We start from the raw sequence: 26,554 nt of genomic DNA on the forward strand, positions 1-26,554 counted from the left end.
AAAGAGACGACGTTAACAGCGTTTCACGCCAATTACCATCATCAAAATATTGCAAGCGGAAGGCTCTTATACTGAAGAGGTGAATGTTGACAAAGAATACCACAATTCTGACGACGGAAGCTAAAGGTTGGGTCATTCAGACACCCACTGGACATCCGATAGGTCTGTGTAGAGGAGAAGAGAGGACTGGCCGTACTGAGTGAGTTAAATCTGCATTCATGAAAGGGTAGAAGGCTAAGAGGGGATCTAATAGAAACATACAAAATGATAAATTGCTATAATGAAGTCAATGTGAATAATATTTTTAGAATGTCAGATTATGAGAGTACAAGAAATTCAATGATGTAAATTTGTAAAGACTACTGTAATAATGTAATACTAAGGAAAAATTCATTAGCTAACAAAATTGCACAAATATGGAATTCACTACCTATTGAAACTAAACTTGCACAAAATACTAATGTGTTAAAAAATCTGCTTGACATGAACATCAATTTAAAAGAAACATTTATTGACTTTGATGAGTGATTTACACAAATTACAGTACTTGTAAAACTAAAAGAAAACATATATATATATGTATCCCACAAATAAAAGGAGACCGATATTGAAGGGGACATAAAAAAGGCCATGAGGCCTAGGCAGTTAAATGCCAGTCCCTACACTACTATAGGCCAGGGAATTTAGATTAAAATTTGCGTTAGGTCAAAATGTGCGCAACAAAACAGTTCTTTTTACGATAAAATAGAATAAATCATACTGATCACACTGATATATAGTTGACCACTATAGGGGGGTGGGAACATAAGTAGATTTTTATTTTTAATGTCCAGAATCGAATGTTTTTATTACTTCTGCCTGATTGAGAGCACCTTACAAAGAGTCGCAAGGCAAGAACATGCAAAGGTTATGCAAGCGCAGTATAAGGGGTCGCCAGAGGAAAGCGTTCAGCATGGTACAGTACATGTGACTGACTGCTGCTGTGCTGATGCTGATCTGTGAGCAGGTCACTGCAGCAGACAACGGATTCTGAACAGAAAGCTAGGAACAGAGCTCTTTGGGGTCAAAAGGAAACAAACATTTTCAATTTCGTGTATTTTATACTAAATTGGTAGAAGATGCAAATCCGCTTTTATGAATGTTTTCCAGTTTCTTACCATTCATGACATATCATAAAGAATGAAATCAGTATTATACCGACTGCAAAGGTGAATTTACAAAGGCAGCACGGAATCATTTAGTTCGTTAGTACAATTTTGTTGATATTTTACGCAATGCACAACTTGGATATACTCCATGCTCTGCTTATTAATGTGTAGAATATGAATATCTAAATATGTGTTAATCCAGTTCGGTTTCAATGAACATTGTCAGAGCACTGTCCAGACAATAAACTCGGAAAGTATGGAGAGCAGATGATGGCAAAATTGAACATCATGTCTTGATGTGACTGTATGAAATACATATTTTTCTTTGAAAATGAACCGGTATTTGCAAATGTGACTCTCGAACCCTGGCGCAGTAGACGTCGATTTAGCGTGGGATATAAATAATAATCATAATGATAACAATGGGTTATAAATTTTATTAATGATTATGTAAAACTTTCTTGTAACACGTGTAACATTGAATCCAAGTTACCTAAACTAACTTTCCTGACACAGATGTCTGAATTACTGGATTTATAATAATGATAATAATGTATCTATCATGTGATCCTTAGTTACGGGACCAGCGGAACACCAACCCACAAGGACTCGCACTTGAAGGAATGATAGGGGAAATTCTTCTTAGCCCTTTAACAACCACATCCCCAACTCGCCTTGGAACAAGACAAGGGGACAGTGACAGTGTGATCGACATCGCTCTAACATCTCCAAAATTCAGAGCAGAAATGAATGCAGAGACGCTTCCATACCAAGGCAGCGACCACCTCCCGGTAGTTTTCAGTCTACAGAAACTGTCAGATAAACCCTGTATGAAACTGCGTGATCCATTTCAGTATGAAACCAAAGAGACAACCGTCATCGAAAAATTAAGACGCAGAAGAAACAAAAGAACGGCACTGAACAGGATGCAAACTATTCAGCCCCCATGGTGGAATACCGACACAGAGAGAGCCTGGATAGAAAAACATGTGGCTGTCAAACTTTGGCAAAAAGAAAAAACAAAACCATCTCCAGACAAAGATACTGAAACAAAAATGAAAGAAAAAACTAAACAGTTTGAAGTCATTGCTCAAGAGGCCAAAAATGACAAGTGGAAACAGTTTTGCGAGGCACTCAGTTATGACACAACATTGACAGAGTTCTGGCAATTTTATCGTCGCATGGAAGGGAAAACGTGCACAACAACAACCCCAGACATGGTAGACACTGACGGAACCAAGCTTAAGACAAACGAAGATAAAGGATCTGCCCTGTTCAAACGTTTCATACAACAGAGCGATCAAAGAAACTTAGATGAGAAAAAGAAATATGCTGAGGAGTTAAACCAAACCCTTATGCAGACTGGACCTGATGATGACTTGACAATAGATGATCTAAACGAAGCAATAGCTAAATGCAAGAAAGAATCGGCTCCTGGCCCAGACAAAGTTCGCTACTCAGACATCAAGGAGCTATCGGAAGAAGACAGAAGCAAACTTTTCAATCTATATCAAAACAGTTTCCACAATGGACATGTGCCGGAGGACTGGACACACAGCTTCTTAAAACCCATACCAAAACCAGGAAAGGACCATTGTCAGGTAAGCGGCTACAGGATCCTAACCATGCAAAACATTGCTGGAAAGCTCACGGAACGCATGATAGCCAGGAAACTTGCAAGGGATCTTGAACACAGGCACATTCTCCCTTCAAATCAAGGTGGTTACAGAACAGGCAAGTCCACATGGGAAAATGCAGCTGCTTTTGCATATGAGGTGTATGAAGGATTTCAAAGAAAAGAAGAAACACTAGCAGTAGCAATCAACCTTGAAGATGCCTTCAATAAAGTCCAGTTTGCGCACCTCATGGAGCTGCTACTAAGGTATGGAGTAAGTTTGACACTGACAAGATGGATAGCAGCAGCGCTTCAGGAAAGAACTGTCGTCCTACGCCTCGGAGATTGGATGTCTGCACCTTCTAAACTATCCATGGGACTGCCACAAGGGTCTCCGCTCTCTCCTGTACTCTACAATGTCTACACGAAGGGCCTTGCAGACTTAAACAACAATGGAATAGCTCGGGTGCTTACTCTTGCGGATGATGACCTGGTCTTCAAAACTTTAAAAGATGCTCAGGAAAGAACTAAAGCTGTCCAGAAACAACTAAACAATATTGCTCAATGGTGCAAAGACACAGGATCTTCCATCAATCCAGCGAAAGCCCAAACGTTGCTGTGCACTCTCAACAACAAAACCGCGAGCAAATCACCACCTTCTGTGTCATTCGATGGGATTCAAATCAAGAAAACTGAATGCCTACGCTACCTAGGAATACACTTTGACAGGATGCTGACCTTCAGGAAACATACGGAAAATACTGTTCTCAAATGCAAAAAGGACCTTTCAGTCTTAAAAGCAATGGCAACCAAAGGTATTGAACAACGCCAGCTCTTCCTGCTATACCAATCACTCGTCCTCAGTGTGATCGACTACGGACTTGGGCAAACAACACCGTCTCAAAGCAACCTCCTAAAATTAGAAAATGAAGCTATGAGGCTGATCCTTGGAACAACAAAAGACACGCCCACAGAAACCATGCGATACCTGCTTGACCTTCCTTCAGTGCAGGCCAGAAACAAGTTAGAACAGGTCAAGACCTACTTCAAAGCATTAGAAAACCCTCAAAACCCACTGCATGACGCAGTCAAAGAACCAAAAGGCAGCCGTCTAGGACGAGGAAGATCATGGATGGGGCAAGCAGAAGACACAATCCAGCTAGTATGCCAACTACAAGACCTGAAAGAAACAAAAGAATGGGAGAAAAACCCCGAAAACCTCAACCATCTATTCAACACAGCCATTTCACCCACTCTAGGAAGACATTGTTGGGAATGGCCAGAGGGCAAAACTGATGCGGAAGTGAAGCTACTCATAGAAGAAAACAGTAAAGAAGAGGACATCATCATATACACAGATGGCTCAGTCACCAAAGACCAGTCCGGTTGGGGATTCACTGCGAAACAAAATGGAAAAACAATTTGGGAAGAGAATGCTGCCTACAAAGTCACAACCTCCAGCCTGACAATGGAAGTTGCAGCTGCGACACATGCCCTCCAGTGGCTGTCGTCCATCCATACGCCCGGAAACCAACATGCCATGATTCTAACCGACTCAATGAACCTCATACAGAAAATTGAAAACGGAATGGGAAGCCCAGAGTGGCATAAGGCAATGCGCAACTTTCAGATTAAAAAACTCACATGGTCATACTGCCCGGGACATGCAGGTGTTAAGGGAAATGAGCGAGCTGACACACTTGCTGGTAACGCAACACCAACGAGCGGCCTACATCTAGGAAAATCAGAAATCCTCAGAAAAGTCAAAGAATATCAAAAAGAACAGGTACAAGGCCATCACACCATCGATCGCCTCAAAGAAATAAAAGCAGAGAGAGGGAGCGGCCGCAAGTCTAACATGAAAGGTAGAGCACGATGCTTTGCAAATCAAACAAATATCGGCATCATTTCCAAACCAACATTGCGCAAATTTCTTCAAAACAGAACAGAGTCTCTGTGGGCCTTTCCAAATACAATAGACTGAGCAACACACTAGACGCCACGTTCTTGGCATCAGAGATCTTTTCCCATCCCTCTTGCGGCCAATCAGTGGCAGCCTCTGTGCGTGTGTGTATGTGTGTGTTTGTGTGTGTCTATGCTTTTGAGTGCGTTTGTGCATGCGAGAGAGTGTAAGTGTACACAAGTGTCAGGAGAGTTCTGTGCACGTGCGTGCGTGCGTGTGTGTGTGTGTGAGTGGAAGTGGGGGTGCGGGGGGGAGGTGGGGTAGAGGATGAGGTATGTGAGTGTATGCATGCCTACACTGTGGGAGCAACAGGATATTGGAACGTATATATATATATATATATATATATATATATATCTTTGTATATATGTGTGTGGGGTTGGGGGTGGGAGATATGGGCGTATGTGTGTGTGCTTGTACAAGTAAGTGTTCATCTCTGTGAGTGTGTGTGTGTGTGTGTGTGTGTGTGTATTTGTGTGTGTGCCGTGGAAGCTGCGATATGTAGACTAGAAATGAGTGTGTGAAGGAGGGGGATAGAGGAGGTGCAGGGTAATGTGTGTGTGTGTGTGTGTGTGTGTGTGTGTGTGTGTATGTTGGAGCTCATGTATGTTTATATGTATTTGACTGTGCTTTCATATCTGTGAAACTGCATGTTTGGTGCATATCTGTTATGCATGTGTGGGTGTATGTGTGAATGTGTGTCTTCATGTTTTACATTTATTTGCTTATTTATCATCATTGCTGTCTTTTTTTTGTTTGTCTTTTTTTTATATATATATATAATTATTATTATTACTACTACCTTTTTCTATATTATAATTATTATTTATTTATTTATTTATGTAAGCTTATCTATTATTTATTCCCCCCTTTTTTTTTTCTCAAGGCCTGACTAAGCGCGTTGGGTTACGCTGCTGGTCAGGCATCTGCTTGGCAGATGTGGTGTAGCGTATATGGTTTTGTCCGAACGCAGTGACGCCTCCTTGAGCTACTGAAACTGAAACTGAAACCTTAGCCAATGCAATGCATTCAAACAAAGCCTGTGCAAAATTATGTGTTTTATTAATGATTGCCTAAAACCTTATGACATATGTAACATGGAACCCAAAATACCTAAACTAACTTCCCCACCCTGGATGATTTTACTTTTCAGAAACACTGCAGGCACTCCATTTTTGCACCAATTCTCCCCAGTGTTTAACTGTTTAAAGTACTACTGTTCATCTTATTATTAAATGGGAATTGTATGATTTATATCACTTGACAAAAGTTTTCCTCTTTATCTGAAGAATTGTGATCAAAACACCGGATTCTTTGTATCTTTCTATTCGATCAATCAACAGAAAACTGATTAGAGTTATCCTCACAGTGAACAAATACGTAGGATTGCAGAAAAACAAAATGTAATAAAAGTAAGACTTTGAGAAAAAACAAAACCAAACAACAACAACAACAATAACAAACAACAACTAGAAATAAGGAATTTTATTATCTGCGTAAAGCAGAACCGAAGAACATGATTGTAATTTGTATTCCGTGTCAGAATGTGACACCCAACTTCATCTCAAGCACTACTAAACGTGAAATGCTTCAAACTTAATTAATTTTAAGAAATTCATTCACAATGAATGCATAGTTTGGTTTTTCAGAACTTGTGTGATGTAAAATGTGGCTGTTCTAATCAAATTCTGTAAAACAATAAGTGTGTAGGGACTGACGTGTTTCGGATACAACGAATTTTTTTCGTTCCACACTTCTTCTGTCTTGTGAAGTGATAAACTATATCATTTCATGATAAAACTTCACCAGACAGCAAAAGCCAGAATCAAGGTAACTTAAGGGAGTGGTTTTCTGCTTTAAACTTTGTTGTTTGGAACTTTTGATGCAACAAGTCTTCAACTGAAAGCAGTCTTACCGAACTACATGCGTTGACTTGGTTTGAAATCTTACACCAGTATCCGAATATTACCGCATCTCGCCACGTGTCAGAAACACTCAAACAGTGATTGTGTCTAAACTTTATTGGATGAGAGAAAAATGTACAAACAAACAATAACAACAACGAAATTAACATACACATTTTGTTTTGTTTTTCATATATAGCAACCACAGGGTGCGAATGAACACATCGGAGATTTCCGTGTAACATATGTACATCTCACACGTTGTCAGAAACAACACATTCTCTGAATCTGTGTTCAAACACACACGATTGAAGGGTGTTTGTCAAACCGATTTACGCTTTCCCGTGATGAATCTGCATGATTTATGTGAAACCAGTTCTAAATTTGTTTACATGTATATTCAGTTTATTGGGTCGTTTACATGCACAGTAGTAGCACAGAAAAGAGGAACTGAAAATCAGGCTAATATGCGACACCGATTGCATTTAAATAGTTGAACAGACTTTTTTTTTTCCAGAAAAAGAGTGTATGTGCTGCAGAAGACAGACAATGTGTTGACCACCTGTTGCAAGTAAAGAACATATTGTGTATTCATGAATGTGCTTGCCTTTGAATGAATAAAACAACATGTCAAGAGGAACGGATTGTTTATGTCTGTCACACAGGTTTTCTGTGTAATATTTCAAACTTAATGTACCATTTTTATTGATGATAAATGTTTTATTATCACAACAAATTAATATAGATCAGGTCTGTATGTACTGGATTTTAATCAGGTTTGTACTTATTTGTTTCTGACCATTTCATGTTCAGACACATTGCCATGTCACAAAATGGCGCCACGATTTTGGATGTTTTAATAATTTTCAACACATTTAAGACACAAGAACAAACGATATTCTCAGAAAATTGTTAAGAAAAATTTCTGTAATGGATTGCAATCCTGATAACATGTGAAACATTTGAATAATCATTATAAACACATGTTTATACTGAATCAGACTGAGAGACCTCCCATTTCCAAAAAAGTTTGGAGACTGACCCATTTTCATCTTCCAGGCAGTCTTTGCTCTTCATGACTATTTGATGCACTTCATTTTGCCACCTTCATACTCCAGCCAGATACATTTTCTTTCCCACGCTAAACTGACGTGTCTACTGCGCCAAGGTTCGTGAGTCACATTTGCAAATACCGCTTCATTTCCAAAGAAATATATATATTTCATACCGTTCTTTTTACATCAAGACATGAAAATAGCAGACAAATTTTTCAGTGAGAGGTTCAATTGGTTTTGTTCAACTTTGTGATCGCACAACATGATTACTCTATTTTCTTACTTCTGTTTTATTTCACACACACACACACGCACACACACACATATATATAACATTAAATATGCATAAATATATAATATACAGAGAGACAGGCAGACAGATTTCTCTCTGTAAATATATAGATAGATAGATAGATTACAGAGGGATAGATAGATAGATATAATACAGAGTGAGACTGAGAGAGAGTATACATCACACACACACACAGATATCATATATATATATATATAGAGAGAGAGAGAGAGAGAGAGAGAGAGAGAGAGAGAGAGAGAGAGAGAGAGAGAGAGAGAGACAGAGAGAGGAAAACCTAATCAACATAACACTACCAGGGGTACATTTGATGCTGTATTGCAAGACTGTTTCCTTTCAAACTTTTTAATACTTCAGCACTGATACGCAGCATGCATTAGTTCAGTTGAATGTCTGTACTTTTGAACTGGTACAATCAGCTGTGCTGATTAATAGTTAATAATGATGTCTAAACAAGAAAACAATTACATAAAGTGATACATACATACTGATTTTGAAACACACACACACACACACACACAAATCCTGAAAATTATATAAAATGGGTATCATTTCTGGCATTAATGGAGCACATTATCCCCAATCATCTTAAATAATGCTCTTTTTTTCATATAATCTTATCAAAAGCTGTCAATTATCAAGGTTTATTATTAACATTTGCTGTCTTGTAAGTCTACAGTCTTTCTTGAACCTGAAAATACCTTAAATGTTTATGTAGATGCAATAGTTTTTGAGTTTCAGTCATTTTAGTAACACAATCATCAAAACTGCAGGATTGGACATGCAGAAAATAAGCATTTTCCTCAGAATGTATGACGCTGGCATTCAGCCAATAAAATTAACAGCCAACTAAAAAAAAATCTGAGGTCTTCTGTTTACTATATAGATCATATATAAAGAGTTTTGACTATGAGAATGCATAAGTGACAATTCTACATGGTTTCTAAAATGCCATTTTGTGAGACTGGCTAAAATCGCAGAATTTTTTGAAAATTCAAAACTCTATTTCTCAAAAACTATTTGAGATATTGCTTTGAAATTTGGTGTGGCCTTTTACTTTATTGCACTTTCATTCTTGCAAATATGAGGCTTCTGCTATGAATTTGAAAATTTGGCCAGACATACCTACTCTATGCATATGAAAATATTGAAATGACACATGAATGTAACAGATGAGCCTCATCCAAGTCATAAAATCATTTGATTTTTTTCTCTATTTTTGTGTGTGTTCAAAAGAAAATCTAAAATACAAAAAAATTGTTTACTGTCTATTACTTTTCTTACCTGTGCGCACTGTGGATAGGGACTGACTTGCATGTTGACTGTACCACTTTTTTAATCTTGGAAGAACCCACTGAAGAAAAAAGGTTATGACAGCAAGTCCTAAAATGCCACGGCCCACCCATCTTCCTACGAGCCATGCGAGCTGATGAGCAGTCACTGAAAAGAAAACCAAGACACAATGGGAAATATTGTTCTCAGACTGTACATAAAACTCAACACCTGTTTTTACAGTTATTACACACAGGATGGTTAAAGATAACAGATAAAAGTCAGTGACAGGGATAATCTTATTCTTGTTAAAGAGTCTGCTGAGTTTTCAGACTCAACAACTGAATCATAAAAAAACTTGTACAAACCCATATTTTACATTCGGTTGCTCTCCCTCCCTCTCCCTCTCTCACAGACAAACACTGACACTCACAAAATGCATACACACTGGACAATGCAAAGTGATGGAGCAGTAAACAACAAGAAGTCCATCACTGATTTTGCTTCACCAAACTGCTGCTCTCACCTGAGTTGAAAATTTGAATTAGCAGCCCCTTTTGTGGTAATGTTTTAACAAGCATATAAATTATTGTACATACACATGGCACACATCCTATTTGATTTGTGAAGTAAGATGAATGGGTACTTACAAATCTTAAAAAAAAAAAAAAAAAAAAAAAAAAAAAAAAATATATATATTGTGTGTGTGTGCGCATGTGTGTGCGCGCACGCACAAGCACACATAGCATATGATAAGCTCACATGCACACACAGTAAGTACACACAGCACATCAGCATGTATGGTCTTTTGAATATACATCACACATGTGGGGCTAATGACTAGGTGTCCAATCTATTATGGTTGCTAGTTGTACAATTCTCTTTTACTCACTTTTACTCACATGTGTCAGGTCAGGAGCATAGCCCTTGCTACTGGTACCATGTAACCCAGTACTATCTGCCACATGTGAAGTCTCCCAACAATGGACCAGGTGGAGGAGGAAACCTTTCCCAATGGCTGTGAAGGTGGAAGAGGATGACCAAAGGGCAGGGGGAGCTCTTATCCTTGGCTGGAAGTCCTCCTAGAAGACGGAGCTCCAAAGAAAACACCTGCACCTGCCGAGGCTGTCCTACACGTGGCAGTATCTGCACCTGTGGGACTGTGAGCATCGGTAGGCGAGAGAGTGGGGAAGGGACTGCACAACTCCTCCTCACTGAAAAAAGTCACCTGTGCTGGTCAGGCAACCAGGCTAATGTCGGAACGACGAGCTAGCCCTTCAACACCAAGCTTTCCCAAGCCCTACAGCAATGGAGAAGTGGTAACGGGGACAGGCAAAGGATGCTGCTGGCAGTTCCTAGTCATGACTCTGCACGCAGGCGGCTGTGGGGTGATGGTCATCCGCTGTAGACTGGGGCAGATGCAGCGCCCGTATCCTCGCACCGTGTCAGAGCAGCCCTTTTTAGGGACAGCACTGCTCTCCCCACATGGGGAAGGGGAGATAAAAGGATCCCTAAACAAAGCCTGCCTCACCTAGTACCTAGTAGGAAACTGCACCTACTTGGACATCCAACACCAGCGGTCAAAAACAGAAGAAAAGAACCAGGAGTCATGCCCTGACTCTGGGTGTCTGGAGTGTTTGCACCCTCTTAGACAGAGACAACAGACCAGAAAGACGCACAGCGCTCATTGCTAGAATGCTTGATCGCTACCAGGTGGACATAGCAGCCCTGAGCGAAATCAGGTTTGTGGGTGAAACCCAGCTGGAGGAAGTTGGAGGGGGCTACACCTTCTACTGCATTGGGAAGCCAGATGGCACCCCAAGAACCTCAGGCGTGGGCTTTGCCATATGAACCAAACTTGCATGACAGCTTGACAGCCTTCCACGTGGGATAAATGACAGGCTGATGACTGTGCGTCTGAAGCTGTCCAAAGATTGCTTCGCCACAGTCATCAGCTTCTATGCCCCGACGATGACCAACCCTGATGACATCAAAGAAGCTTTCTACGAGGAGCTCAGCCGCACCATTTCAGTAGTAGACAGAAAGAACAGGCTGATCATCCTTGGAGATTTCAATGCCCTCATCGCGTAGAATTCTCCTCATGGCCAAAAGTCCTAGGACAGCACGGTACTGGCAAGTTTAACTCCAACGGACTGCTTTTGCTCTCACTCTGCGCGCAGCATGGACTGACCATCACCAACACCCTCTTCCAACAAGCGGACAAGTACAAGAACACATGGATGCTGCTCCAAGCAATGGCAGATGGTGGACTATGTGATTGTCTGGCAGAGGGCCAGAGGTGATGTTTCCATTACACGCTACATGAGAGGAGCAGTCTGTTGGTCTGGTACGCAAGCAAGATGAACATCAGACTTGCACGCAAGCTCCAACCAGCCAGGCAGAAACCCCCTAGAAAGCTGAACATCCACCGCCTCCCTATCACCAAGGATGTGCTGCAGCAGCAAATCCAAGCAGCTCTCCAAGAAATTCCTGCATCAACTTATGTAGAAGAGGTATGGAGCACCTTTAGAGATGCTGTGTACACAGCAACAGCTGACACACTTGGCTTGGTACAGAGGAGAACGACTCTGGAATCTCCAAGCTCCTGAACACACTGCATACACAGCATCAGGATCACATTTCTGATAAAGACTGCCAGAGGAAGGAGAACCATTTCTTGCAAACCAATCAACTCATACAGAAGAGGCTGAGTGAGATGAAGAACACCTGGTGGGAGAGAAAGTCCGAAGAGCTTGTCTGCTGCTGATGCTCACGACATGAAGACCTCCGAGCTGTGTATGGGCCGAGAGTCACAGGATCAACCCCTGTCCGACCCTTGGACCAGACCACCCTCCTGACAGACAAGAAAGACATCCTTGCCCGCTGGGCAGAGCACTTTAACACCCTCCTCAACAGGAACTCGTCCATATCTGACGAGGCAATTGCAGCCCTCCCACAGCTACCAGTCATTGACTCGCTAGCTGCCCATCCCACCGAGGCTGAGACCCAGAAGGCCCTGAAGCTGACAATGTCAGGAAAAGCACCAGGAGCGGATGGAATCCTGGCTGACATCTACAAGTATGGAGGCAAGGTGCTGACAGACAAGCTGATGGGGCCCTGTTCCAGTCTATCTGGGAGAGAGGGGAGGTCCCCCAGGATTTCAAGGATGCTTCAATTGTCCACATTTACAAACAGAAGGGAGACAAAACATCCTGCAATAACCACTGTGGAATCTCTCTCCTCTGCATCGCTGGCAAGGTCTTCACCTGCATCATACTGAACAGACTGGTTGACCATGTCTCTAACACAGTCATCCCTGAAGCACAGTGTGGCTTCCGCTCAGGCAAGGGAACATATGACATGGTGTTTGCCGTACGCCAGATGCAAGAGAAGTGCTGTGAGCAGAACAAGGAGCTCCACATGGTCTTTGTAGACCTGACTAAGGCCTTCGACACGGTGAACTGCCATGGTCTGTGGAAGATCCTCCTAAAGTTCGGCTGCCCAGAGAGCCCAATCCAGCTGACTGCGTCTTTCCACGATGGCATGCAGGCGAGAGTACAGGAAAATACTGACATGTCGGATCCATTCCTTGTGATAAATGGAGTGAAGCAGGGCTGCATCCTAGCACCCACACTGTTCTCCATTCTCTTCTCTGCCCTGCTGATTGACGCCTTCCAAGACTGTGACCTAGGCATCTACATTCAGTTTCACACAGACGGCAAACTTTTCAACTTGCGGCGACTCCATGCCAGGTCCAGGGTGTTTGAGGCACTGTTGAGAGAGTTCCTCTTTGTTGGTACTGTGTGCTTGCTGCACACACCCATGAGGACAGGCAGTTCATTATGGACAGGTTCTCAACCTCCTGCATGCGCTTTGGACTCTCCATCAGCCTCAGCAAGACTGAGTCCCTGTACCAACCAACTAGTGCACAGAACGCCAGTGCCTCCCCCCCCCCCCCCCTGCCCCCACCTGCAATCAAGATCGATGACACAGAGATCAAGTCAGTCAACAAGTTTTGCTACCTGGGCAGCACCCTATGCAGCAACAGAGCCCCTGATGCAGGAGTGATGCTGTGCATTGCCATGGCCAGCTCCGCCTTTGGAAGACTCAACAACTGGCTGTGGAACAACAAAGGCATCAGGCTTAGCACCAAGATGAAAACCTACAGAGCTGTTGTGCTGACCACCTTGTTGTACTGCTATGAATTCTGTCAGGTCAGGTCATTAGATCTGCTACTGGTAACCTGAAATCCAGTACAACCTGTTCAGGGTCGGGTTGCCGGCGACTAAACCGGTACTCCCACCGCTCCCTTCCGGGACTGGGGAGGCGGGTGGCGAGACACCCTTATGGAGATCCATAAAAGGGCGTTGGCTCAGGAGAGCCACCGACGGCCATCTAGCTCCACCGTGTTCTGTGCATGCCACACGCAGTTGGCCCCCGGGGTGTGTCTACCCATGCATGCGAAGTCTGGATCTGGCAGAATCTGCTGCATCCGTGTTCATCCTCCAGTCGTCTCAACTTAGTCTTGCCACTGGAAATTGGTGGACCCGGACGAGAGAGTGAGGTCGACGTTGCGCAACTCCTCTTCACTTTAAACAAACTCATCGCGCAAGTCATCAGTCATCCAAAATGACCTTTCATCCTTCATCATTTCATCACCCCCAAGTCCTGTGGCGACAGGCGAGCGACGAAACGACAGGTGTGGCCGTGGGTACACTGGCAGTCGCAGCCGCAGACCTGCACGCAGGCGGCTCAGGCCATAGGGTCGTTCTTCGTTGACAGGAGCAGCGATGGAGCTCGGCAGCCGTCTGAGCGTCTGAGCAGCCCTCTTTAGGAATGCACTGCTCACCTCCCTGGCATGAGGAAGGGGCTAGAAAAGGTGCCCTAAAAATTGCCTGCTCCATATCACCCTGGTCAGCATACCGCGGCTGGCGGGGACCCTACATCAGCGGTCGAAACAACAAGAAAGAAAAGAAAAAAACAAGGATCGTTCCTCTCACCACTGGTGCTTGGAACATAAGGACTCTCCTGGACAGAGATAACGCGGACAGACCCCAAAGGAGAACGGCACTAGTTGCATCCGAACTCGCCAGATACAACATTGACATCGCAGCCTTGAGTGAGACTCGGCTTGCAGGTGAAGGCGAGCTCTGTGAACAGGGATCTGGTTACACCTTCTTCTGGAGTGGACGAGGAAGCGAAGAGCGACATGAGGCTGGCGTTGGTTTTGCAGTAAAAACAGCACTTGTCAGCAAGCTAGCTGGAATCCCAAAGGGAGTCAATGATAGGCTTATGACCATGAAACTCCCACTGACATCTGGCCAGAAGCACCTCACCACTGTCAGTGCCTACGCCCCAACCATGACCAACCCGGATGAAGTGAAGGTGAAGTTCTACGAGGACCTTCACTCTGTCATTGCTGCTATCCCTAAAGCAGACAAGCTCATCATTCTTGGGGACTTCAATGCTAGAGTTGGCTCTGACTACATCTCCTGGGATGGAGTGATTGGAAAGCACGGTGTGGGCCACTGCAACCCAAATGGATTGCTTTTGCTTCAGACCTGTGCAGAGCATGAACTGCTGATAACCAACACAGTTTTCTGCCTTCCTACCCGTAACAGGACGTCATGGATGCACCCTCGCTCAAAGCATTGGCATCTCATCGATTATGCCATCGTCAGGAACAGGGATAGGCAAGATGTACGTGTAACAAAGACCATGTGCGGTGCCGAGTGTTGGACAGACCATCGCCTTGTAGTCTCGAAGCTGAATATTCGAATCCAGCCCAAGAGACGCCCCCAAGGCCAGAAGGCTCCAAAACGGCTCAACATCGCTAAGCTGAAAAACATCACCATCAAACAGTCCTTTGTGGAGCTGCTGGAAGATCGTCTGGAATCCACCTCTCTGGACAACCAGAATGTGGAGTCTGACTGGAGGACCCTGCGTGAGCTGATCTATAGTACAGCTTCAGAGACCCTGGGACCCATGACCAGAAAGCACAAAGACTGGTTTGATGAAAACTGTGATGAAATCAAGCAGCTTCTGGATGAGAAACGCCGTCTGCATCAAGCCTACCTGAGCAACCCAAAGTCCACATCAAAAAAGGATGTGTACGATGCCATCCGCAGGACTGTTCAGCAAAAGTTACGCCAGATGCAGGATAAGTGGCTGAGTGACAAAGCTGATGAGATCCAGGGATATGCTGACAGGCACGATATGAAGAGGTTCTATGATGCCTTAAAAGAAGTCTACGGCCCCACATCCTCAGGATCATCCCCCCTCCTCAGTGCACATGGGAATACCTTGATCACCGAGAAGGAGAAAATTCTCGAACGCTGGGCTGAGCACTTCAACAGTGTCTTAAATCGCCCTTCCTCCATAAATGATGAAGCCATAGACCGTCTCCCACAAGTCCCCATCAACGAAGCACTGGATGATCCGCCAACACCTCTTGAGACCCAGAAAGCAATCCGTCTGCTATCCAGTGGCAAAGCACCTGGCTCAGACTCCATACCAGCAGAGGTCTACAAGGATGGAGGCACTGTGCTGACTGAGAAGCTCCATCAGCTGTACTCACTCATGTGGAAAGAAGAGACGATCCCCCAGGATTTCAAAGATGCATCTATCATCCACTTGTACAAGCAAAAGGGGAACCGGCAAGCCTGTGATAACCATCGGGGCATTTCCTTGCTCTCCATCACAGGCAAGATACTTGCCAGGATCCTACTAAACCGCCTCACAGCACACCTTGACCAAGGTCATTTGCCTCAGAGCCAATGTGGATTCCGGAAAGAGCGCGGAACCACCGACATGGTGTTTGCTGCAAGGCAGCTGCAAGAGAAATGTCAGGAGCAAAATGCTGATCTGTTCTCCACCTATGTTGACCTCACTAAGGCCTTCGACACCGTGAGTAGAGAGGGACTGTGGAAGATCATGGCCAAGTACGGATGCCCTCGGAAATTTATTTCCTTGGTCAGCCAATTCCATGAAGGCATGCAGGCTCAAGTTCAGGACAATGGCGAAACATCTGCTCCTTTTGCTGTCACAAATGGTGTCAAGCAAGGCTGCGTCCTGGCTCCAACGCTGTTCAGCCTCATGTTCTCTGCAATGCTTACTGATGCCTTCAGAGATGGCGATGTTGGAATCGGCCTAAAGTACCGAACAGATGGCAAGTTGTTTAACCTCAGAAGGCTTCAAGCAAAAACGAAGGTCATGACAGACATCATCAGAGACTTTTTGTTTGCTGATGATTGTGCCCTCAACGCTGGATCTGAAGCTGACATGCAACTCAGCGTCGACAAGTTTGCCACTGCCAGCAGGAACTTCGGCCTTACCATCAGCACGAGGAAAACTGAAGTTCTCCATCAGCCAGCCCCAGGGAAACCCTACGTTGAGCCCAACATCACAGTCAACGGTCAGAGACTCAGTGCGGTGGAGCGGTTCACATACCTTGGCAGCACACTGTCACGAAATGCGACCATCGACGATGAAGTGAACGTCAGGATTGCAAGAGCAAGCGCAACTTTTGGCAGACTCAGTGCAAATGTCTGGAACAGAAGAGGCATTAGTCTTGAGACCAAGCTAAAGGTCTACAGAGCAGTAGTTCTCCCCACACTACTGTACGCCTGCGAAACTTGGACAGTGTACCAACGACATGCCAAGAAGCTGAACCACTTCCACACAACATGCCTCAGGAAGCTACTGAACATCAAGTGGCAAGACAGGACCCCAGACACAGAGGTGCTCGCAAAAGCCACCCTTCCCAGCATCTTCACCATCCTGATGCAGTCCCAGCTTCGCTGGGCTGGACACGTGGCGCGCATGCCAGACCATCGGCTGCCCAAAAGGCTCTTCTATGGCGAGCTGCAACAAGGGAAGAGATCACACGGAGGTCAGAAGAAGCGTTTCAGAGATACTCTGAAAGTCTCTCTGAAAGCGTTTGATATCGACCCTGACTCCTGGGAGGAATCTGCAGTGGACCGTGACAAATGGCGCGCTGCTGTGCACAAAGGCGCCAAGTTGTGCGAGGCCAACAGGACTGCTGCAGCTGTTCAGAAGAGACAGGCCAGAAAGTCACGGGCAAACAAGCTCCCTGACAATGGTATGCCTGTCTTTGTCTGCCCCAACTGTCAGCGAACATTTCGTGCGCAGATTGGACTATTCAGCCATCTGCGCATTCACAGATAGATTCATGAGCATCCTCCCCCCCACCCCACCACCACCCTCCCCCAGCTGGATGACAGTGATGGTCATCATCGATCTCGATGGACACACCACCACCGCTATGAAACATGGACGACATATCGCCGTCACATTCAACAACTTGAGCAGTTTCACCAGAGATGCCTACGAAAGATCCTTGGCATAAAGTGGCAAGACAGGGTCTCCAACCTCCAGGTCCTAGAGAGAAGCGGCCTGCCCAGCATCGAAAGCCTGCTGATCCAGTGCCAGCTACACTGGACCGGACACATTGTCCGCATGACAGACAGCAGGATCCTGAAGATGCTTCTGTATGGCCAGCTGAAGGAAGGCCACCATGAACTTGGAAGACCCTGCAAGTGCTTCAAGGACACCTTGAAGACAAACCTCAAAGCCTGTGACATAGACATCGCTTCCTGGGAAACTGCTGCCCTTGACCGCTCTCGCTGGAGGATGCTGTGCTCTAGTGGCATAAAGACGTTTGAAAATAAGAGAACGCTGGCCATTAAGGAGAAGCGTGAGTGAAGGAAGCATGGCTCAACTTCTGGAGACGTTTTCCCTTGCAACACCTGTGGGAAGTGCTGCGCATCCAGAATCGGCCTCTTCTCCCATATGAGGACACATACTGACGGATAAGCCTGCCTGCCTACTCAACGGGACACTCCATCACTTTGCTGTTTAAGAGACAGAGTACTGACTGCACTGAGGAAGAAAATTTGGCCAAATTCAAAATACAGATCATATTGAAAGGATGTGATGGATTTCAATATTTCTGTCTGTGTTGTATGAAAGCATGGTGCACGTGAAGATCATTTGGTAATTAGAAAATTTTATTCACTAGTTTACAAAGTATTTTTAAAAATCTATTTTCTGAACTCCAGTTGTAGGTAGGCCAAGATTCCAATTCAGGTTTGAGATAGAAATGTCTATTTTCTCTTTCTTTTTCCTTTCCTTTTTTGTTTGGATCCCCTTGAATATCACATATAGGTTCATCAGTCCTTTTCTGTTTTTTTCTCTCTACCAATTTACAGTGCTTGCATTTATGAAAAGTTTCCTTTGCGGGGACATTTTTTAATGAATGGACATAGTTACATTTATGAAATACAAGTTATATGTACAAACTCTCTCTCTCTCTCTCTCTCTAAATTCTGAACATATGAAACTTGAGAGGTCCTTCCAGAACTTAAGTGGAGACTATTAAGTTTGTTGTTCTGTTGACTCAGAAATAAAATCCCCAGATAAGAAAAGATTACCACAAGTGTGTGTGTGCATATGTGTGTGTGTGTGTGTGTGTGTGTGTGCATGTGCATGTCATGTGAGTGCGTGTGTGCATGTGTGTGTGTGTGTGTGTGTGGGGGGGGAGTTAGGGGGTGCACGGGAGGGGTAGTACCTCTAGAGGGGGGGGCTTGTCATGCTCTTCTGGGAGTGGTTCATCCTCTATTAGTCCCCACCGGCACCCAGCTCTCACTTATGGGTCCTAGAAGCTGCTAGCATGCGGCAGCGCCCAACCCCCGGGCAACGGCTTTGACAGGTTGGCTAAACTAGGTGAGGGTAGCTGACGGGTCTCAAACCCTCAGTGAGTTAGGGCTTGTCTACCCAAGCATGTGAAGACTGGATCCGGCGGACTCTGCGGAAGAAACCTTCATAGTTCAACGGAGAGGAAGGCGGTTGCAGCAGAGCACTGTGGAGTGCTGAGGGCAGGATGAGGCACACAGGACATCCTGGTCATCCACTGCATCCGTTTCCATCTCCAGTCGTCTTGACCTAGTCTTGCCACTGGATACAGACGGTCTCGGACAAGAGAGTAAGGTTGACGGTGCGCAACTCCTCCTCACTATAAACAAAGTCAACACGCAAGTCATCAGTCATCCTTCATCCCATACCATCATTTTCCCCAAGCCCTGTGGCGACAGGCGAGCGACAAAGCGACAGGTGTGGGTACACTGGCAGTCGTAGCCGCGGACCTGCACACAGGCGCCTCAGGCCACAGGGTCGTTTTTCACTGACTGGAGCAGCGGTGGAGATCGGCAGCCCCCTGAGCGACTGAGCAGCCCTCTTCAGGACAGCACTGCTCACCTCCATGGCATGAGGAAGGGGCTAGAAAAGGTGCCCTAAACATTGCCTGCTCCACACCACCCTAGTCAGCATACCACGGCTGACGGGGACCCTACTCAAGCGGTTGACACACAAAGGAAAGAAAGAAGAAAACAAGGAGCACCCCATTGACCATTGCCACATGGAACGTGCATACGCTTCTGGACAGAGGCGACTCAGACAGACCACAGAGACGCACAGCACTCATTGCGAGTGAACTAGCCAGGTACAACATCGACATCGCTGCCTTAAGTGAGACCAGACTGGCAGAAGAAGGCGAACACTGTGAGCAAGGCGCAGGCTACACCTTCTTTTGGAGTGGTCGCGGACCTGAAGAGAGACGTGAGGCTGGAGTTGGCTTTGCAGTGAAGACAACCCTTGTTGGCAAGCTGGCTGGCTCCCCGAAAGGAGTGTACGATGGCCTGATGATGATGAAACTCCCTTTATGAAACAGGAAGAAGTTTACCACCATTGTCAGCACCTACGAGCCCACCATGACCAACCCGGATGAGATAAAGGACAAGTTCTACGAGGACCTGAACGTTGTCATCACCACTGTTCCCAACGCAGACAAGCTCATCATTCTTGGTGACTTTAACACGAGAATTGGCTGTGACAGCACCTCCTAGGAAGGCGTGATTGGGAAGCATGGAGTTGGCAACTGTAACAGCAATGGTCAACTACTTCTCCAGACATGTGCCGAGCATGACCTTCTTATCACAAACACCGTCTTCTGCCTCCCTACCTGTAACAGGACGTCATGGATGCATCCTCGCTCTGGGCACTGGCATCTCATTGACTTTGTCATTGTCAGGAAGAGGGACAGGCAGGATGTACGAGTCACAAGGGCCATGTGCGGCGCTGAGTGCTGGACTGACCACCGTCTTATCGTCTCCAAACTCAACCTCCGCATCCAGCCCAAGAGACGGCTTCAGGGCATGAAAGCACTCAAACGCCTGAATATCAACAAGCTGGAGCTAGGCAACATCAAACAGAGCTTTGCTGACACCCTGGAGGAACGCCTTGAGTCCACCATGCTGGACAACCAGAATGTGGAGGCAGCATGGGGCGCACTGCATGAGACGGTGTACAACACTGCCATGGAGTGCCTGGGGCCTTCTGCCAGGAAGCACAAAGACTGGTTTGATGAGAACTGCACTGAGATCAAGCAGCTGCTGGAAGACAAACGCCAAGCCTACAGAGCCCACATTGAATATCCCAAGTCACAGTTAAAGAAAGACATACTGAAGAGTGCACGCAGCACCATCCAGCTGAAGCTGCGGCAGATGCAGGATTCCTGGTTGAGCAACAAAGCTGATGAGATCCAGGGCTTTGCAGACAGGAATGACATGAAGAACTTCTTTTACGGCCTGAAAGAAGTCTACGGTCCCACCACCTCCGGATCTGCTCCACTCCTCAGTGCTGATGGTTCTACCCTAATCACTGACAAGGACGGGATCCTTGAGAAATGGGCTGAACACTTTGACAGCATACTGAACCGCCCTTCCACCATCAATCATGAAGCCATCGACCGACTCCCCCAGGTGCCAGTCAGTGAGTCGTTGGATGCCATTCCAACTTTGGGGGAGACCCAGAAAGCTATCCGTCTGCTATCCAACGGCAAAGCCCCTGGCTCAGACTCCATTTCAGCTGAGGTCTACAAAGAAGGTGGTACGGTGCTGACTGAGAAGCTTCATCAGCTGTTCCAGCTCATCTGGCAGCATGAGGCAGTTCCAAAGGACTTCAAAGATGCTTCCATCATACACCTGTACAACTGCAATCATGAAAGCGTATTGCCGCATCACTGACCAATTTCAGCAACAAGCCAAAAAAGCACCGAAGGTCGTATGCGACGAAAATTTGCACAGTGACGAACACGTGCAGTGCTTGTGTGTGTGTGTGTGTGTGTCTCTGTGTGAGCGCGTGACTAGAGAGAGAGAGAGAGAGATGGATACTTAAAAAGCACACTATCCAGAAATATGTTCTAAGTGCTTTACAAAAACACTTGTTTGTTAACAGAACACATTACATCAATGTTACATACACACACCAAAATGTGACTACACACACACACACACACACACACAATGCATACATACATTTTAACATACATGTGTATCTAACAGCTACCCTCAACACATACGCATACATAGGCAGGCACAAACTTACATAAACACACACCGGTGCACACGCATATACGTGCACATACACACAATATGCATTCATATACATGCATGTAGTTATGTACACATACATATGTATACACACATTGTCAAGCACAGCTAACGCAAAGGAAGTGGACCTGCCACAATTGAACTTGTTGCTGAGGGAAAAGGAGGTGAGTTTTGAGACGAGATTTAAAAGATGCGAGGGAATCAGAATGATGGAGGTTGTCAGGGAGCTTGTTCCATGTCTTTGGCGATTGAAAAGAAAACGATCTGTGTACATAGGTCTTACTTCTGACATGAGGTATCCTGAGAAGTCGGAGCTGGCGAGATGGGGTATAGTATAGATGGATGAGTTCAGAAGGATACTTGGGGCCAGATCCATTGAATGCAGAAAAGGTCAGAGTGGATAGCTTGTAGTCTATTCGATCAGAAACAGGCAACCAGTGGAGGGACTGAAGGAGAGGAGAAACATGGTAAAATTTAGAAGCTGTGCCAACATTGACTTGCCAATGACTCTGCTGTGGTTCATGCATGCTGGGTATTTCCGTGTCTCCATTACCACACCGAACATTGACATAGGTTACAGGATCTTAAACGTGCATATTTGATCTTCTGCGTGCATATACACACAAATGGGGTTCAGGCACTAGCAGGTCTACAAATATGTTGTCCTGGGAGGTAGGAAAAAATCTCCACCCTTCTACCACTTGGCTATTGCGCCCATCGAAAGTTGAGGGAGAGAAGAACATGATTTAGGAAAAGTTCGTTCTGATGAAGTTAAGCATGCTGGATCATAGTCTCTGTTCTATTTTTTGTTGTTTGTCCTCTGTTCTATTATTGTGTTGTTTGTCCACAATGGCGCTGGTCTGTAAGTGTAAGGAGAATTCCACTTCAGCATCCTAAATTCCTGAGCTGAATTTAGGATGCTAAAGTGCGACTTTACCGGAGAAGTGATGTAATTTTTTGGTTTTCCAATAACCATCCCTAATATGATGGACAAATAAACTGATTTTACTCTCAGATTCAGCTGACCGAAAGGTCTTCCGAAACACAAACACAAACACGTGGATCTACTTCCTTACTTCGTATTATTTTCACAGATCCACTAAATTATTATGTCCATCAAAATAGACAGCTTCATACGCAATAGCAACAGGTATTACGCAATAACAACAGGTTCAAGACGGATCAGTTCAGAAATTTAACCGACTCTACTGTACTGAATGCAGCTGGTCTTTCAGGCGAAAATACGGTTCATTTCCGATGTTTCGTCGTCCACGTTGATCGCCATCATTCTGTTTCCTGACCACCGATCATCAGCAGGGTGGCTGAGTTTTCCTACACCATAAACTACGCCGCCGTCTGGAAAGGAATCTACGATGTTTTAAACAATTTATACAAATGAAAACACTAAAAACTTGTCACTTACTTTCCATCATGCAGACGACATATTCCTTCAGTTGAGCAGCTACCCTGCTGTTTTTACATTAGACTGGTCCGTCAATGTTGCCAAAAAGGGATAAAGTTATTTCCACTTGATGATTCCTTCTTTTGTAATTATCTTTATCATCTTAAGTAAACGAGTTCCGAATAAATCAAACTATGAAAAAGAATGCAATTAAGAGTTCAAGATAAAAAAAATCTATGAATAAAGAAAATGAAAGCATTTGTAAAACAACGATACCATCACCCCTCAAAACGGACAATTTCATTTTCAGCCATTTTTTTTTCCAACAACCAATCACCTTCAATCACATGACAGTGATGTGTAGTATTTAAGCATGGGAGCCCAATTTTGTGGCCTCTTTTCCACTCGGCAAATTCGAGATCTGGAAGACCGAGAAAATGTCAGTGAATGGAGTGAACGGTTCCCATTATTTGGAAATTAACGACCATTATGCCGAAGAATGTAGTCAGGACGACATTGGCACTTTCCTATTCACATCTGAGTCAGTTGGAGAAGGACATCCAGGTAGGTGAAAACGGACAGTGCGAACCGATTCCGTGTCCGCCATAATAGTGACAGCTTACCAAGCGATAAAATGACCTGCAGTCAAAAACCACGTGGTTTTGTTTTCATCGTTTCAACTCGTCGTGGTTCCCAATGTTTCAGTTGTAGAAAACATTTCTGTAATACTTGTATGCAGAGCCATTTATCCATTCGACGTGGACAGTCAAGTGATTCTGAAGCTGTTGCAAAAAGAAGGCCGAGTGGCAGACCAGATTCAAGTGCATGTGAAAGAGTACCTAGACGAGCAGAGAGAAAAGGATGAAAGGAAGAACATTGTGTTGTTCAGTGTGAATGAATGTGAGAGCACTGCACAGGGTGAAACTGCTGCACATGATGCAAAACAGACTGAGATAATCTTGAAGATTCCGAGTTTGACAGCAACAAAGTGGCTGCTAATGGCATCATGCGGCTTGGCAGAAAAAAGGAACCAAGTGATAGTGACCCCAACCCCAGACCCAGACAGCAGCAACGTCATAATGACAGAAACTCAGGCAGGACACACATTCTGAGAAATGCCAGAAAACTAAAGGAGCATGATTCCTTCAGATCTGTCGGCACTGCTGCTGACAAGACACAAAAAGAGAAATGAAGATTAAGCCAAGAGAGATGAGTTTCAAATGAGGAAATGGAATGGTGAGGATGTTGTATGGTACAAGGGTGTTGTGTTGTTGCATGCTGAAAGAGGCTCAGGTCAAGAATGGAAGGGATGGGAACTCAAGAGGGAAGGGAAGAAGGGAAAGGAACTGGCAGAGAACCCTGCCGCAAATTGACTTCCTGGTGCTTGAAAACAAAGAATAATGTAAATACATGTTTTGTACATAGACCTGTTAATAATTCTCTTTCTCCTAAGTTTTCTTTGAAGTGTTACTGTGCAAATGTTGACACACTGACAAACAAACTGAATGAGCTGGAATTACTGATTAAAATTCACAATTTTGATATCATTGCTTTAACTGAGGTCTTGCCAAAAAACTCAAAAGGATAAAATTGAAAATTTTGTTCTTTCTGGATATACATGTTTTACAAATCCCAAAGGAAAGAGGTGTTTGTTTGTTTGTACATGAGGGATGGGAGGTATACAGGATTACAGAATTTGAAAAAAAAATTTCTCCTGTTTTTTGTAAAGTATCATCACCTGTAACTAGTGGAAGTAACGAATACACTATCCTTGGTGTAGTGTATAGATCTCCAAATTCTGATCATATGGATGATGCTAAGATAATTAAATTGTTTAATCATATATTTAGTTAGTAGTTGTGAAAATTTCCTTTATTGTCTCTGGAGATTTTAATTATCTAGATATTGACTGGCAAAACAGGGTTTGTTGTAAGAGTGACGACCACCCGGCCACAAAAGTTTTGGAGTGTGTACAACAAAATTATATTGTACAATTGACTACTGAGCCCACTCACTTTAGAAGTCTACAGACACTCAATGTCTTAGATTTATTATTTACAAATATAGAGGATGATGTTTCTGATGTGGATTACTGGCCTCCTTTAGGGAAGAGCCAACATTCTGCCCTTTACTTTGATATTCAAGTCAAGAGGGAACATTCACCTGGCCATTCAGTAAAATTTAAGCTGGATAAAGGTGACTATGACGGTATGAGAAACTATCTAATAAGAGGAGTTAACTGATATGACCACCTGTCCACTGAGACATCAATGGAAGGAACTTGGGAATGCATTCACAAGTGAAAAGTCCATGAATAATTTTATTCCCAAAAGATCATTTAAACAAGGACTCTCTAGCAAGCCTAGGCGAGACCCCATTCCCCAGTCATTATTAGACAAGATCCATCTAAAGCGTAGAGCTTTTAAAAACTACAAGAAATATCCCACTATTGAAAATTACAAGTTGTATGCACATGCTTGAAACCAAGTAAAGTGGGAGTCAAGGAAACATGTAATGGCCAAGGAAACTAAATTAGCTAAAGAGTCTAAGAGAAACCCTAAGGGTTTGTTCTGATATGTTGCAAGTAAGACCGTACCAAAAGAATCGGTTGCAAATTTAATCAAGGAAGATGGTACCTTGTCACAAAATGACTCCGAAAAAGCCAGTGTACTAAATAGTTTTTTTGCCAGTGTTTTTACAAAAGAGAGTAGCGATAATATTCCAGAGTTTTCATGCAAGAAAAATGTTCCAGGTATTTCCCATGTATAAGTTAAAATTGAGCAGATAAATAAAGCCCTAAAAAGTATAAATCTATCCAAGTCCCCAGGACCTGACCAGATTCATGAGTATTATAAGAGCTAGCTGATACTATTGCATACCCTCTAAAAATACTGTTTGATAGAACAATAGAAAACGGAGCAGAAGTACGACCTAATTTTAAGAAAGGAAATAAGAACTCTGCAGGCAACTATCGCCCAGTCAGCTTAGCATCAGTAGTCTGTAAAATTTTGTAGGGTTTTATAAGGGACACTCTTTGCCAGCATTTAACCAATTATGATTTGTTATCAAGAGAACAGTTTGGATTTACCGAGTCGCTCGTGTGTAACACAACTACTTGTTACGTTACATGATTGGTTAGTCAAGTTAGATGATAAAGTACCTGTTGATGCAGTATACCTTGATCTGAGGAAAGCTTTTGATACAGTTCCCCATCAAAGACTTATTAATAAGCTAGCTGGCTATGGTATACAACTTGTTACAAGGCAAGCTTCTATCATGGATAGGTGATTTTTTAAATGGTAGATCCCAATTTGTAAATGTCGGTGGCAGTAGTTCATCTAAGGTAAAGGTAACTAAGTGGTGTACCACAAGGTAGTGTTCTGGGCCCAACGCTGTTTATATACTTTATAAATGACAT

The 26,554-nt window shown here is 44.2% G+C and overlaps 2 protein-coding genes across 3 annotated transcripts in view; one reads left to right on the forward strand and one right to left on the reverse strand.

The window, feature by feature from the left end:
- Positions 1-23,307, reverse strand: part of LOC143292980 (uncharacterized) — a 70,774-nt gene extending 47,467 nt beyond the window's left edge. Inside the window, exons 1-2 of one of the 2 annotated variants that reach the window (XM_076603716.1) lie at positions 23,158-23,307; positions 9,280-9,435 (exon numbers count right to left, since the gene is read on the reverse strand). In XM_076603716.1, coding sequence (XP_076459831.1) covers positions 9,280-9,435; positions 23,158-23,167 — 166 coding nt within the window. In that variant the 5' untranslated portion in view covers positions 23,168-23,307. Of the gene's footprint in view, positions 1-9,279; positions 9,436-22,017; positions 22,175-23,157 lie in introns of those variants that run through there. The other variant, XM_076603717.1, reaches the window with a different exon arrangement.
- A 217-nt stretch (positions 23,308-23,524) lies between these two features.
- Positions 23,525-26,554, forward strand: part of LOC143292981 (S-adenosylmethionine synthase-like) — a 51,305-nt gene continuing 48,275 nt past the window's right edge. The window contains exon 1 of the mRNA XM_076603718.1: positions 23,525-23,700. Coding sequence (XP_076459833.1) covers positions 23,574-23,700 — 127 coding nt within the window. The 5' untranslated portion in view covers positions 23,525-23,573. The remainder of the gene's footprint in view (positions 23,701-26,554) is intronic.

Source organism: Babylonia areolata, chromosome 18 (genome assembly GCF_041734735.1).
Source record: "Babylonia areolata isolate BAREFJ2019XMU chromosome 18, ASM4173473v1, whole genome shotgun sequence".
NCBI classification, from domain to species: Eukaryota; Metazoa; Mollusca; class Gastropoda; order Neogastropoda; family Buccinidae; genus Babylonia; species Babylonia areolata.